Below are 12,706 nucleotides of genomic sequence, written 5' to 3'. Positions count from 1 at the left end.
GCAGGTCGAGGGGAAACCCTCCAGGTAAACAGGGCAGAGGCCATAGAGGGCTTTGGATTCTGCTCGGGAACATACTGCAAACCAGTGTAGATCCTTGTGGGCTGATGTTGCATGATCCCGGTAATTCTGTACAAGCTTCCCCCAGTAAAACTCCCTATGTAAGGCGTGCCTGCTCCGGGCCAGATTTAGGTTTGATGAGGCCCTTAGCTACTGAAGGTAATGGGGCCGTTTACGTGTCCAGCTGTCCTTTGTCAGCAACAAATGGTCACTGTTTTTTTGTTGTTGAATATATGCTATATGGTCATTGATGGACCTAACAGTGGTATTTGAGGGAGCAGGTGGGACCCATGGCTTACATCCTAGGAGCCTACACAACACAAAACACGGCTGCTGTAAGTAGGTTTTATTTTATTTGTTTTTTATGGTTTGGGGGGGCCAAGAGAGTGAAGCCCTAAGCTGGAGCTTGTTTAGCTTATATGTAAATCGGGCACTGCTCCTGTGCCCTGATGCAAGTGCCCCCCCCCCAGCTTCCTGCAGGTATTCTTCAATCGACAGAGAGCAGCGCTTGTCGGCTGTTTCCGTTTTGGCCATTGGGGGGCGCTGCGGAGCCACGAATTTGACAGCTTCGGATTCATAATAATAATGAATTTATTATTTATACCCCGCCCATCAGGGTATAAACGGCGGGGGGGGGCTTCTGACAGGTTAAAGGGGAGCTCGGGGCGCAGGCCCTGATGGGAACAACCATGGGGTCTGGGGAAGCTTTGGTGAGAAGTGTTGTGCTTTAAGTAGGGTTGCCATATTCCCCGAAGTGAAAATCGGGACAGAGTTTTGAGCGGTTTGGTTTTGCTTTTGGCTTTTTTTTAGCCCTAGCTTTAAGGCAACATTTCGAGGCACTTCTGTGCATGCATCTCGGCAAGATGGGGCGCAGAAGGGCAGGCGGGCAGCAACGTCTCCTCCAGGAGCAACAGCTGCGAGGCTCTTGTCCTGCTTGCAGAGCCTTTCCCCCTGCGAGCTCCTCCTCCTGTTTCTGGCCCGGGGAGAGGGCAGCTCGGCCCGCAGCCAAGAGCCCCCCCCCCCACAATAGAGCACCTCGCGAGGGGCTCCTTGTTTGTGCACAATTCCCTCGGCTCCTGCTTTCGGGAGGGAGAGGGGGGAGCCTGCTGCGCTCGGGTTTGGTTTGGTCAGACTCCCGTAGTTTGGTCAGACTCATGTTGGTGGCTTCAAGAACACTGTCCAACCATCTCGTCCTCTGTCGTCCCCTTCTCCTAGTGCCCTCCATCTTTCCCAACATCAGGGTCTTTTCCAGGGAGTCTTCTCTTCTCATGAGGTGGCCAAAGTATTGGAGCCTCAGCTTCAGGATCTGTCCTTCCAGTGAGCACTCAGGGCTGATTTCCTTCAGAATGGATAGGTTTGATCTTCTTGCAGTCCATGGGACTCTCAAGAGTCTCCTCCAGCACCAGAATTCAAAAGCATCAATTCTTCAGCGATCAGTTTTCTTTATGGTCCAGCTCTCACTTCCATACATCACGACTGGGAAAACCATAGCTTTAACTATACAGACCTTTGTCGGCCAGGTTATATCTCTGCTTTTTTAAGATGCTGTCTAGGTTTGTAATTGCTTTTCTCCCAAGAAGCAGGCGTCTTTTAATTTCGTGACTGCTGTCCCCTTCTATTTGCCAGGAGGTGATGGGACCAGTGGCCATGATCTTAGTTTTTTTGATGTTTAGCTTCAGACCATATTTTGCGCTCTCCTCTTTCACCCTCATTAAAAGGTTCTTTAATTCCTCCTCACTTTCTGCCATCAAGGTTGTGTCATCAGCATATCTGAGGTTGTTGATATTTCTTCCAGCAATCTTAATTCCGGCTTGGGATTCATCCAGTCCAGCCTTTTGCATGGTGAATTCTGCATATAAGTTAATTAACCCCTTTAAAAAAACCTCTAATACCCCTCCTGATTTGCCCCTAAAACTCTGGTGCACCACAACTGAATACAGACCCTTCCTCACAGACTGCCTTTCTCTGCATTCAAAACCAAAATCACTCTTTGATACAGGGCCGTCTTAAGCGCCCCTGGCGCTGTGGAACAACGGATCCCTCCGGCGCCCCCCTGCCCCGTTTACCAGCGCGGTGGGTGGCCACAGGCGCGGCGGGTGGGCAGGCACAGCGTGGTTGTCGAACCGGCGGACCGGGCGGGCACAGCTCGCGGCGCGCTCCTGGCGGGCCGGCGCCGTGGTGCCCTGCACCACCAGGGGTCTACCTAGAGCCGGCCCTGCTTGGATAGAAGCTATTTCTCAGGTGGCTAGTCCTGGTCTTTATGACCCTATACATCCTTCCAGAAGGCAGAAGCTGAAAGAGACCATTTCCGGGGTGCACACTATCCTGCACAATATCTACAGCTTTCTTATAGCACCTGGAGGCACAGGGGGAAGGTGGCCTTCGACTGATGTGGACCATGGAGGCACGGCCCCCTCCCCGTTGCCCAGGGCTCTCCCCACCCTAAGCCAACTGAGAGGAAAGAAAAGGATGCTCTTGGAGACAGGAAGGGAACCCAGCTTAGTTTACTCAGAGTAGACCCACTGAATTGGGGGAGATGGATGCATAAAGTGCCCAGTTATGTGCAAACACCCTGCTAAGAATAACAATAATTTATTACTTCTATCCCACCCCCTTGACAGGGTTGCTCCAGTCCCTCTGGGTGGCTTCCAGCATAATAAAAGTGTAGCAAAAATGTCAAACGCTAAAAACTTCCTGCACGGCCAAAGCTCCATAGGCCAAATCCCACACAATGTTTTTCAATGTCTACCAAACACATTTCCACATGAGCGTCTCCCATCTTCTGTCGAGTAAAAGAACACCAGAGAAGCTCCACATGGCAGAACCATGTCAGGCGCTGACTCTTCAGAGGAGGAGAGGCAAAACAGCTCATTTTAAACCTTCAAATAAAGTATTACGATTTTGCACCTGAAAGAGGAAGATCTTGTACAAACGATGTGAGTGGTATTAGAGAGTTTGTGGCGATGGGTCATCTTGCAGAAGAATGATCCGTGGTGGCAAAGGGCTTCAAGCGCCTGGCAGGATGCGCTCCTTTTCCCTGCCTAGACCGTTCCGAGCCCGGTGGGCTAATAACTGCAGCCAGCAAAGGGGATGGGCAGCAGAGCCAGCAGGAAGGCTAAGGAAAACTTAGTGCCAACACAAAATTGTAGTTGGAAGGGACTCCAGGGGCCCTGCAATGCAGGAATCTGATGCTCACCGTAGGACTTGAACCCACAACCCTGAGCTTTAAGAGTCATGCTCTACCAACTGAGCTATGCCAGCTCAGCCGAAAGTCCGTTTTAAACGCGTATAGATTCCTCCACTAAAGTGTTGCATGGCGATAAAAACCAGAGTCCTGAAGGAGTAGGAGAGCCTTCTGGGCTGGCAGGTGATGCAGCGCAGGCAAGTAGGTGGCGTCTGATGAGCATCCCTGGAGGGAGGGAGGGAGGGAGGGAGGGAGGGAGGGAGGGAGGGAGAGAGAGAGAGAGAGAGAGAGAGAGAGAGAGAGAGAGAGAGAGAGAGAGAGAGAGAGAGAGAGAGAGAGAGAGAGAGAGAGAGAGAGAAGGAAGCTTCTCTCAAGATGGCCTGCCCAGCTGCACTTTTTGCATTAGAAGGACATGATGCTACAGACTTTTAAAAGGATTAGCTGCACAGTGCACAGTTCACAGGGGCGGTTTCAATAAGTCAATCAAAAGCATTTTCAGTGTATTAAACCAGGGGTTTCCAGCCAGTGTCTTTCTTCCTTCCTTCCTTCCTTCCTTCCTTCCTTCCTTCCTTCCTTCCTTCCTTCCTTCCTTCCTTCCTTCCTCCCTCCCTCCCTCCCTCCCTCCCTCCCTCCCTCCCTCCCTCCTCTGATGCCCTGTAGCGCTGTGACGGCGAACCTATGACACGCGTGCCGCCAGTGCTGACACGCGAAGCCATTTTCACTGACACGGGAGCCGAACGCTTCCAGCTTCCATCGCTAAGCAGGGGGCGTGTTTCGGCCCCCTGCTCCAGCCTATCCCTGCAGAGCCTCTTGGCTGGCCTATGGGGCCAGCTGGGGGGGCGGGGTTTGACTACATTTTGGCCGGCGCGGCAGCAGCATTCAAACCCTTTTTCTGCTGCTGCACCACATCGTCACCTGCCTTCGGAGGGATTTTTTTCTGCAGCCTCTGCTGAGCCTCATTACCTTCCTGCTTCTCCTGGGTAAGTATTGGCAATGTGAGAGTAGCTCAGTGCGTGTGTGTGTGGGGGGGGTGTAATTATTATTTTCGCTCTGCAGTCTTTGCCCTATCTCCGTGGAGTATTGTGTGCTGGTGTGTGGGGATGGGGGGAGAAGACCAGGCGAGCATAGCCATAGCTGCCAAGTTTTCGCTTTTCTCGCGAGGAAGCCTATTCAGCATAAGGGAAAATCCCTGTAAAAAAGGGATAACTTGGCAGCTATGGTTACAGGTAGGTAGCCGTGTTGGTCTGGATCGAAGTAAAATAAAAAAAATTCCTTCAGTAGCACCTTAAAGACCAACTAAGTTTTTATTTTGGTATGAGCTTTCGTGTGCATGCACGTATCTGAAGAAGTGTGCATGCACACGAAAGCTCATACCAAAATAAAAACTTAGTTGGTCTTTAAGGTGCTACTGAAGGAATTTTTTTTATTTTGGCAGCTATGAGCATAGCTGAGCGTGAGGGAGGGGGCTGTTTGACTGTTCACGCTTTCTGTGAAGGTCTTTCGGGCTTGCATTAATTTCTCTGTGCTGCTGGTTGCTGCCTCCCCGCCTCTTTTATCCCCCCCCCCTTTCAATTTGACTGCCCCCCACCCTAAGTCCGCTAATTTCGCGTTTAGTGGGGTTTCCCCTGCTTTGCCAATTGTTTTGGTGCTTGAGTTCTGGACTGGAGGATTCCCTACCTGGGGGAATTTCTTGCAAGCAGCTGCCCTCTCCTCTGGGTCATTGCTGGGGTGGGTGTGTGGATGCTATTGAGAGGAATACTCAGCCTCCTTTATTTTTTTTGATTCCTAAAACTTTTAAGCATCTCTGCAGCCCCTTCCCGGCAACTTAATTACTCCTTGGTTATCATACCAAGTTCTTGGCTGGGAACAGTAATTGTTTTTTTTTCCTGCTGGGTACTTAAGGCCACATTGTGCAACTCTGCTGGATACTTAACGCCTATCAGCCGGCTACATTGAATCGCTTGTGCCTGCATAGCAACAGTAATGCTTCTCATTTGCAAAATAAAAAAATTCCTTCAGTAGCACCTTAAAGACCAACTAAGTTTATATTTTGGTATGAGCTTTCGTGTGCATGCACACTTCTTCAGATACACACTTCTTCTCATTTGGTACTGCTAAGTTCCTCAATTTATTTTAGTTCCCGTGTTTGCAATAATTGCTTTTTGCAACTTACATAGCTGCCAAGTTATCCCTTTTTTAAAGGGATTTTCCCTTATGCTGAATAGGCTTCCTTGCGAGAAAAGGGAAAACTTGGCAGCTATGTTGCTTTATCCTTGACCTGAGTGGCTTGTGTTATATTTGACAACATTGCTGAGTTTTCAAATTTAATTTTGCTTTAACTTATATACTTATTAGTTTGACGTTCTGCATTTGGTTTAAAGGAGAATTGGCCAGTGGGCTGGCTGTTTTTTTCTAGAACTCTTTCACAGGACAATTTTACAGTACAATAGTAAATTTATGTGTTTAGTTTCCACGATAATAACATATATTAGTATTAAATATATGGAAATTTATTATACAAATTAATAATTATATCGCAAGTGCAGCTACTGCTAGTGAAAATCTCATGCATTTTCCTTTCTATAGATAATTTAAAAAATTTAACCAATATTTTTATTATTACCACTTTATTTCCCCACCCTCCTCGTTTCCCCCCCTTAGCTAGACTTTTTACCATTTAAATTTTTCTTCCCACATTTTTTACCATTATTATTATTATTATTACGTTTACTTTTTAACTTCATTTTTTTTTAAATCCCCCTTTCCCCCCTCCCCCCAATATCAACACTTCTACATCACTATTATCACCCATCTCCCACTTTTAATACATAGACTCCCCCCTTCATTTTATACACCAAATCCCCTCCTTTACTCATCTCCTCCTTATCATCCTCACCTACCCCACTTCTCACCCCCCACTCCCACTTTTGTCACTGTTGTTTGACTGCTGGTTGGCCTGCCATTAAATTAAAACCTGCTTGTCTGACTGTTTTTGAGAGGAGAGCCTTTTCCCTCCCCCTCCCCACCCCTTATCTTTTTTAAAATAATAATAAGTAAAATACTGCGGTAGAAGGCTGGGTGGAACAAAGCTGGGAAGCTGTTAAAAATCTGAGAGACTGAAGCAGGAGATCGGTGGGCGCAAAAAAAAACAACCGCAAGGGAAAGAGGGGGGTCAATCCCAATGCATTTTAAAACTCCTCTCTCAAGGAGTGGGAGTGAGGGGAGAGGTGGGCTGAAGAGGGCCATGAGGAAGGCCTGAGCCCAGAGTCCCACTCATAGCTGCCAAGTATCCCGTATCCGCCGGGAAAACCCCTTTTTTCTTACCGTTTCCCGGCGGTCTCCCGTTTGGTGGAAAATCCCGGTATTGTCCCTTAAATTGGCTTCTGCCCGGCGGCCATTTTTCTGGTGCCGCTTTGCCCTTCTATGGGCACCAGAAAATGGCGGCGCCAGAAGTCGCTTCCGCACATGACCGGAAGTTGCGTGACGCGACTTCCGGTGGCGCTTCGCCCTTCTATGGGCATCAGAAAATGGCGCCGCCGGCGCCAGAAGTCGCTTTTACGTGTTTCCGGTCATGCGCGGAAGCGACTTCCGGCGCCGGCGGCGCCATTTTCTGGTGCCCATAGAAGGGCGAAGCGCCACCGGAAGTTGCGTCACGCAACTTCCGGTCATGCGCGCGCTGCCGATCCCGGATATTTACGACCCGGACTTGGCAGCTATGGTCCCACTGGGAAAGCCCTCTGGGTTTTGCCTTATTTTTCCCCTTTTTATTTTTATTTTTAAAAAACTTTAATAATTTTTTCTCTCCCCTTTTTCCTTTTTTTTTAAAAAAAAAACATCGTGAAATTATGGTTTTTTCTCAAAGTGACACACGACCTGAGTTATGCTCGGTTTTTTGGCAAAATTTGACACACCAAGCTCAAAAGGTTGCCCTCTAGCGTCTCTACCTCCCAAAGACTTCTGTGGCTGTTTGTTGCAGCAGCCCTGGCTGCAAGCTCCCTGGGCAAATGGTCCTCTGGGGCTGGCCAGGGGGTGCTGGTTGCCAGGAGCTGAGGCAGCCTCAGAGTAAACAAGCAGGTGGGTGAGGGAGCCCAGCCAGCCAGTCCACCAGCCCTTGCTCTTGGGGCCGGGCAGACAAGTGGGAGGCCAGGCCGGCAGGCGCTCTGCCGGCCTTCCTTGTGCTTGCTGTGTGTGGTGCCTGCCTGGGAGCCGAGGGTCCGGTGCGGAAGGGGAGCTGCTGCCTCCCAAGGTGAGTAAGGGGGTGGCCTCGCTTTCACCTTTGGCCTGTCTCTGTCAGGCCACCAAGACTGGGGCCATCCTCTTTCCAGGCCCCTGTAAGGCGGTGTGAGGAGGCACCTCTCTTTGGGGTGGGGCTCAGAGACCGGGGGGTGGCAGTGGCTGGCTGGAGGGCTCTCGAGGAGAGGGGAGGAAGATGAAGGAACACTTTACAAGAGAGGAAGTTTGACAAGGGGGGAAGGGCTGCTGGCTCTGCGGCCAAGGAGTGACCTAGCTGGGCCCCTGAGCCCCACAGGCAGCTGCAGAAAGAAGGTAGTCAGTCAGAGCCGTCTTTCCCATAGGGCTTAGTGATACGTTGTGCCAGGGCGCCAGCCTTTCAGGGGTGCCCCAGTGAGTGGGGGGAAGCTGTGTGGCTTTGCCGGTGGCCTCCCCTTTCCCTGCACGCCCGCCAGCTGTGCCTCACCAACAATATGGCTGACGGGCACGCAGCTTGCCTGCCAAGCCTCCCTCCCTCCCCCCACACCCCCAGTATTCCCTCCGTGAAAGTAGCATTTATTACTACTCTGGAGGAGGAGGCAGCAGTAAGATGAACATTTGGGGGCGCTGGGTTGATCTTTGCACCCCGGCACCGCATTTGCTAAAGACGGCCCTTTAGTCAGTCAAGGGAGCCGCTCTGGTCAAAACTGGAGTATCTTCAGAAGACCTGATTCTGCCTCTCCTAGTGGACTGAACTTAGGACAGGCTTCTCCAAACTGCGGCCCTCCAGATGTTTTGGTCTACAACTCCCATGACCCCTAGCTAAGAGGACCTGTGGTCAGGGATGATGGGAATTGTAGTCCAAAACATCTGGAGGGCTGAAGTTTGGGGATGCCTGACTTAGGACATAGGAAGCTGCTGGATCAGGCCAGTTGCCCATCTAGGCCAGCATCCTGCTTCACAGTGACCAACCAATGCCCCCATTGGGAAGCCCCAAAGCAGGGTTGGTGCCCCAGAGCCCTCTCCCCTCCTGCCTCTGGCTCAGAAGCTTGCTGCTTCCACCTACGGAAGCAGCGGCTGCTCCTGCCTTCACCCCCAGGTTCTCCTGGGCTGGGGGTGCTGAGCAGAGCCCTGTCCTGCCTGGGAAGAAAGAAGTCCTATGAAGGAGACAAGCAGCTTGGTCTGCCCCACTTGCCATCTCTCTCTGCCCCCAGCAGACAAGGGCTGCTAGCCGGGCTCCTTATCCTCCCTCTGAAACTTGTCCCTCCCTGCCTCCAGCCAGGCTTTGTCCCCGGGGCCCAGCAGAATATTTATTAGGAAAGTATTCTGATGGGTCTCAAACCCTTTAACTAATGGCCTGAGAGGAAAGCGGAGGCAGGCACAGGCACAATGTCAAAAGGAATAAATATAAGCTGGCCTATTGATGGGGAGTTGGGCTTTTAGAGCCAGCCCCAATTTTCTTACAGGTGTGTTAAGAAGCCATGTGGGGCTGAGTCCTGGTGTGCAAAGGCACTCTCTCCTCCCGTTCTGCGTGGCATCAGATAGCACAGTGAAAGCTCCGCATGCTGAAGCAGTCTACCTCTGAAGCTCCCCCGCCTTTTGGGCAGCCCCTGTAGGAAGCAGAGGGCTGGGCTGGGTGTGTCTGGGCTGCTTCCTGAGGTGTCTAGCGTCGGGGCTAATCCTGCCACTGGCAAAATTACTGGGAAAAAATCCTTACAAGCCCAGAGCTGGAGGGGTTTGCACCCTCTGCCCCACCCTGGAGGGAAAGAGAAGCAGAGCTGGGCCCTGCCTGAATCTCACAGCATTTCTTGCAGATTTTAGCAGAGGTTGGATGGCTGACTGTGGGGAATTTTTGAGCTAAGATTCCTGCATTGCAGGGGGTTGGACCAGATGTCCCTGGGGGTCCCATGTTCCTGCCAGCCAGGTTGTTGTTGTTTAGTCGTTTAGTCGTGTCCGACTCTTCGTGACCCCATGGACCATAGCACGCCAGGCACTCCTGTCTTCCACTGCCTCCCGCAGTTTGGTCAGACTCATGTTGGTGGCTTCGAGAACACTGTCCAACCATCTCGTCCTCTGTCGTCCCCTTCTCCTTGTGCCCTCCATCTTCCCCAACATCAGGGTCTTTTCCAGGGAGTCTTCTCTTCTCATGAGGTGGCCAAAGTCTTGGAGCCTCAGCTTCAGGAAATGTGCTTCCAATGAGCACTCAGGGCTGATTTCCTTCAGAATGGATAGGTTTGATCTTCTTGCAGTCCATGGGACTCTCAAGAGTCTCCTCCAGCACCATAATTCAAAAGCATCAATTCTTTGGCGATCAGCCTTCTTTATGGTCCAGCTCTCACTTCCATACATCAGCCAGGAGGGTCCCCTAAATAAAGCAGGCCTGGGCGTGTGTGCAATGGACTTCGGTCGCTCCTCCTGGGCTGCGACTCTCGAAACACAAACAGAAAAGGAGAGAGGAGGGAGCGCCTTATGCGAGGCTTTGCCAGGGTTACAAAGAGCTGAGCTGCATAATAAAGGCGCGCAGGGTGGGGGCTCCTCCTGAGCAAAAGCACTTTGCCAGTCCCTTCCTGAGAGGGGAGGGGCAGTTGTCTCTGCTCTGCAAATGCTGCCTCAGTGGTGCTTTTGGGAATCCAGTGGGTCTCCTCTCTCCCCCTCCATAGGGCATGTTGGGAAAAGGGGGATCCCAGGGCTGCAGGGGAGGGTGCCTGGGGCCCGGGGGGGCAGATTAACCCATGCAGGGATGGGGGACCCCCAAGTTGTGGGGTGTAAAAGACAAGAGCTGTCAAGTACAACATCCCTAGAGTGGACATAAAAGGGGATGTCTGGACCAGCCAGTCGGGACTTCCTGTTTCTCCTAGGCTGGGACAGACTTCCGCTGCATGTGACTAGAGGTGGGCGTGGCCTCACCTGTGCAGGTAACAAAAGAGCAGGTCTGGTCAGCCATCTCTCTCTCTCTATTGGACCACATTCAAAGAAGCAGCATCTGCTCAGCCTAATATGCTTTGTCCAGCCAAGAGAGAACAAAGGGACTGTCTCCTTATGGGATAGTTTCCAGGTGTATGTTACTTTTCTAAGTTAAGTCTGCCTTCTGGGACCCAATTGTGAACAGAATGTGTGAGTAAGCTCTTTTTATACTTTTATAGAAGACTGTGTCGTGTCTTATCTTTTAGGAGGGAATAAAGGGAAAATACCAGGACAGTTATTATAGAGGCTTTAGCGAGCCTGAGGAAATGCATCCGCTGTAAGTTTAAAAGGGGGGTGTTACTCTGCTAAATTGTGGAATTGGTTAACACAAGTTGGAAAGGATATAATCAAACAAGATATCCTCTCCTGCATCCCACACAATTCAGGGTGCAGAGGGTCCTGCCAGGGAGGAGCGAGGTCTCAGGAGGGTGGCAGCTCTGCGCTTTCTCTGCCTGGCTCCTTTGGGGACGGGTCTTTGGGTTCGGACAGGAGCTCCCAGGCTGGTTCATCCCTGCCCATTCTGCATGGTCAGTTTCCCGTAAAGAGGGCTAGACACTTGCTTCTCCTTTTTCCATTTTCTTTTTGAAGACAGCTCAGAGTCTGCCTTGTAGTGGAGTCCAGCCCTGGTTCCTAGGAAGACTCACCCATGTTTGCTCAGGGAATGTTTTTCTCCTCCAGGCAATATGTCAGTTTTGTAACAGAACAATGTATTTGCTTTGTAGAATTTCCTACCACCTCTAATTCGGACAGACAGAACTTGGCAGAAGATCAAGGGATTCCTTCATCTCTCTTGGAGGCTTCCTGAGAGCAAAGATGGATGAGCAAGACTCAGCTGGTCCTGAAGGAGGAAGAGGCCATGCCGTCAGAACTGGGAGCAGTGGGGGATTCTGGGGAAACGCTGTGCAGAAGATCCTGGGTGAGGAGGACACTCTCCGCTCCGAGGTGCAGAGCCAGCAGTTCCGGCAGTTCTGCTGCCAGGAGGCCAAAGGACCTCGTGAGGTTTGCAGCCGACTCTACAACCTTTACCATCGATGGCTGAAGCCAGAAAGGCACACGAAAGCTGAGATGCTGGACCTGGTGATCTTGGAGCAGTTCCTGGCTGTCCTCCCCCCAGAGATGGAGAGCTGGGTGAGGGAATGCGGAGCAGAGACCAGTTCCCAGGCGGTGGCCCTGGCCGAAGGTTTCCTCCTGAGTCAGGCAGAGGAGAGGAAGCAGGTGGAGAAGCAGGTGAGAGAGACTTTCCTCTAGATACTCCCAAGAGGCTTCGAACAGGAGGGAGAGGATCCCTAAATTCTCTACTAATGGCTCCTCCTCTTTAAAAAAAAAATCCAAGGAATGAGATTGTATACCCCTCAAGTTTTTTCCTGTGTCACTGCTAATCCTTTTCTGTTTTTAATCCTTGTTTCTCTTTCAGGAAAAGGATCTGTTTGCAGGATTGGGCCTGGATTCCTCTGAGACAGAGAGGACTCTGTGCGACACCAGAGATTGGCCACTGGGTAAGGAGGAAGTAGATTTTCTCTGTTTGGTCGCATTCTGTGAATCTTGAATCTAATTTGTGGTTTCTTTTAATCTTTTAATCTTTTTTGTTTTTGGAAAGACAAGTGGGGCCCAGAGCCCCAAGGAGGGGAGATGTATTTTTACAAAACTATAATATGAAATGGGTGCAAAGGTCAACATGCCCTTGGTGAGTGAGACTTTTGTGAAGGGCCAGCTGGAGTTAGAGAGGCACTGCTGAACCTCTCAGGTGAGCATTCCCTCTTGGCTTCCCACTTACTTCTGTCTCCCGCAGGTGACCAGGTGATGTCAGCAAAACCTCCTCCTGCATCTTTACCTGGTGGTGAAGGAGAAGCAATGGCTGTGGAAGCAGATCAGGTAGAAGGAAAGAGCATTGTGGGGAAGGGGGCTGAGGGGTGGGGCAGCCAGGGTCCCTCCAGACCCAAACAAATCTCTCTCCTCCTCTGGGCTTCTGTCAAAACCACCCTTAAAAAGGCTGGAAATGCCATTTGAGAAGGTTAATGTGCAGAGAATAAGGATCAGCCACCTTGCCTTAACTTGCCTTTTGAATGTCGCTAGTCTGATTTATCAGTCATTATAATTTTATTTCTAGATTGATCTAGAACAGCCACCTCACCTTAACTCGCCTCTTGAATGTCGCTAGTATGATTTCTCAGTCATTGCAGATATACAGTGGTACCTCGACTTACGAAGACGATCCGTTCTGCGGCCGTCTTCGTAAGTCGAGGTTTCCGGATGTCAAAGCGCCGCTTGTGCGCATGCGCAAAGTGCGATTCC

The 12,706-nt window shown here is 50.9% G+C and overlaps 1 protein-coding gene across 1 annotated transcript in view; it reads left to right on the top strand.

Moving 5' to 3' along the window:
• The first annotated feature begins 7,350 nt into the window (after window positions 1-7,350).
• Window positions 7,351-12,706, top strand: part of LOC148684709 (zinc finger and SCAN domain-containing protein 12-like) — a 14,068-nt gene continuing 8,712 nt past the window's right edge. Inside the window, exons 1-4 of the mRNA XM_088652558.1 lie at window positions 7,351-7,487; window positions 11,137-11,641; window positions 11,829-11,910; window positions 12,204-12,286. Of these exons, the coding sequence (XP_088508684.1) occupies window positions 11,228-11,641; window positions 11,829-11,910; window positions 12,204-12,286 (579 nt within the window). The 5' untranslated portion in view covers window positions 7,351-7,487; window positions 11,137-11,227. The remainder of the gene's footprint in view (window positions 7,488-11,136; window positions 11,642-11,828; window positions 11,911-12,203; window positions 12,287-12,706) is intronic.

This window comes from Zootoca vivipara, chromosome 9, assembly GCF_965207765.1.
Source record: "Zootoca vivipara chromosome 9, rZooViv2.hap1.1, whole genome shotgun sequence".
Lineage (NCBI taxonomy): Eukaryota > Metazoa > Chordata > Lepidosauria > Squamata > Lacertidae > Zootoca > Zootoca vivipara.
The sequence above is the reverse complement of the archived record's forward strand: the minus strand, read 5'-3'. Positions and strand labels throughout refer to the sequence as shown.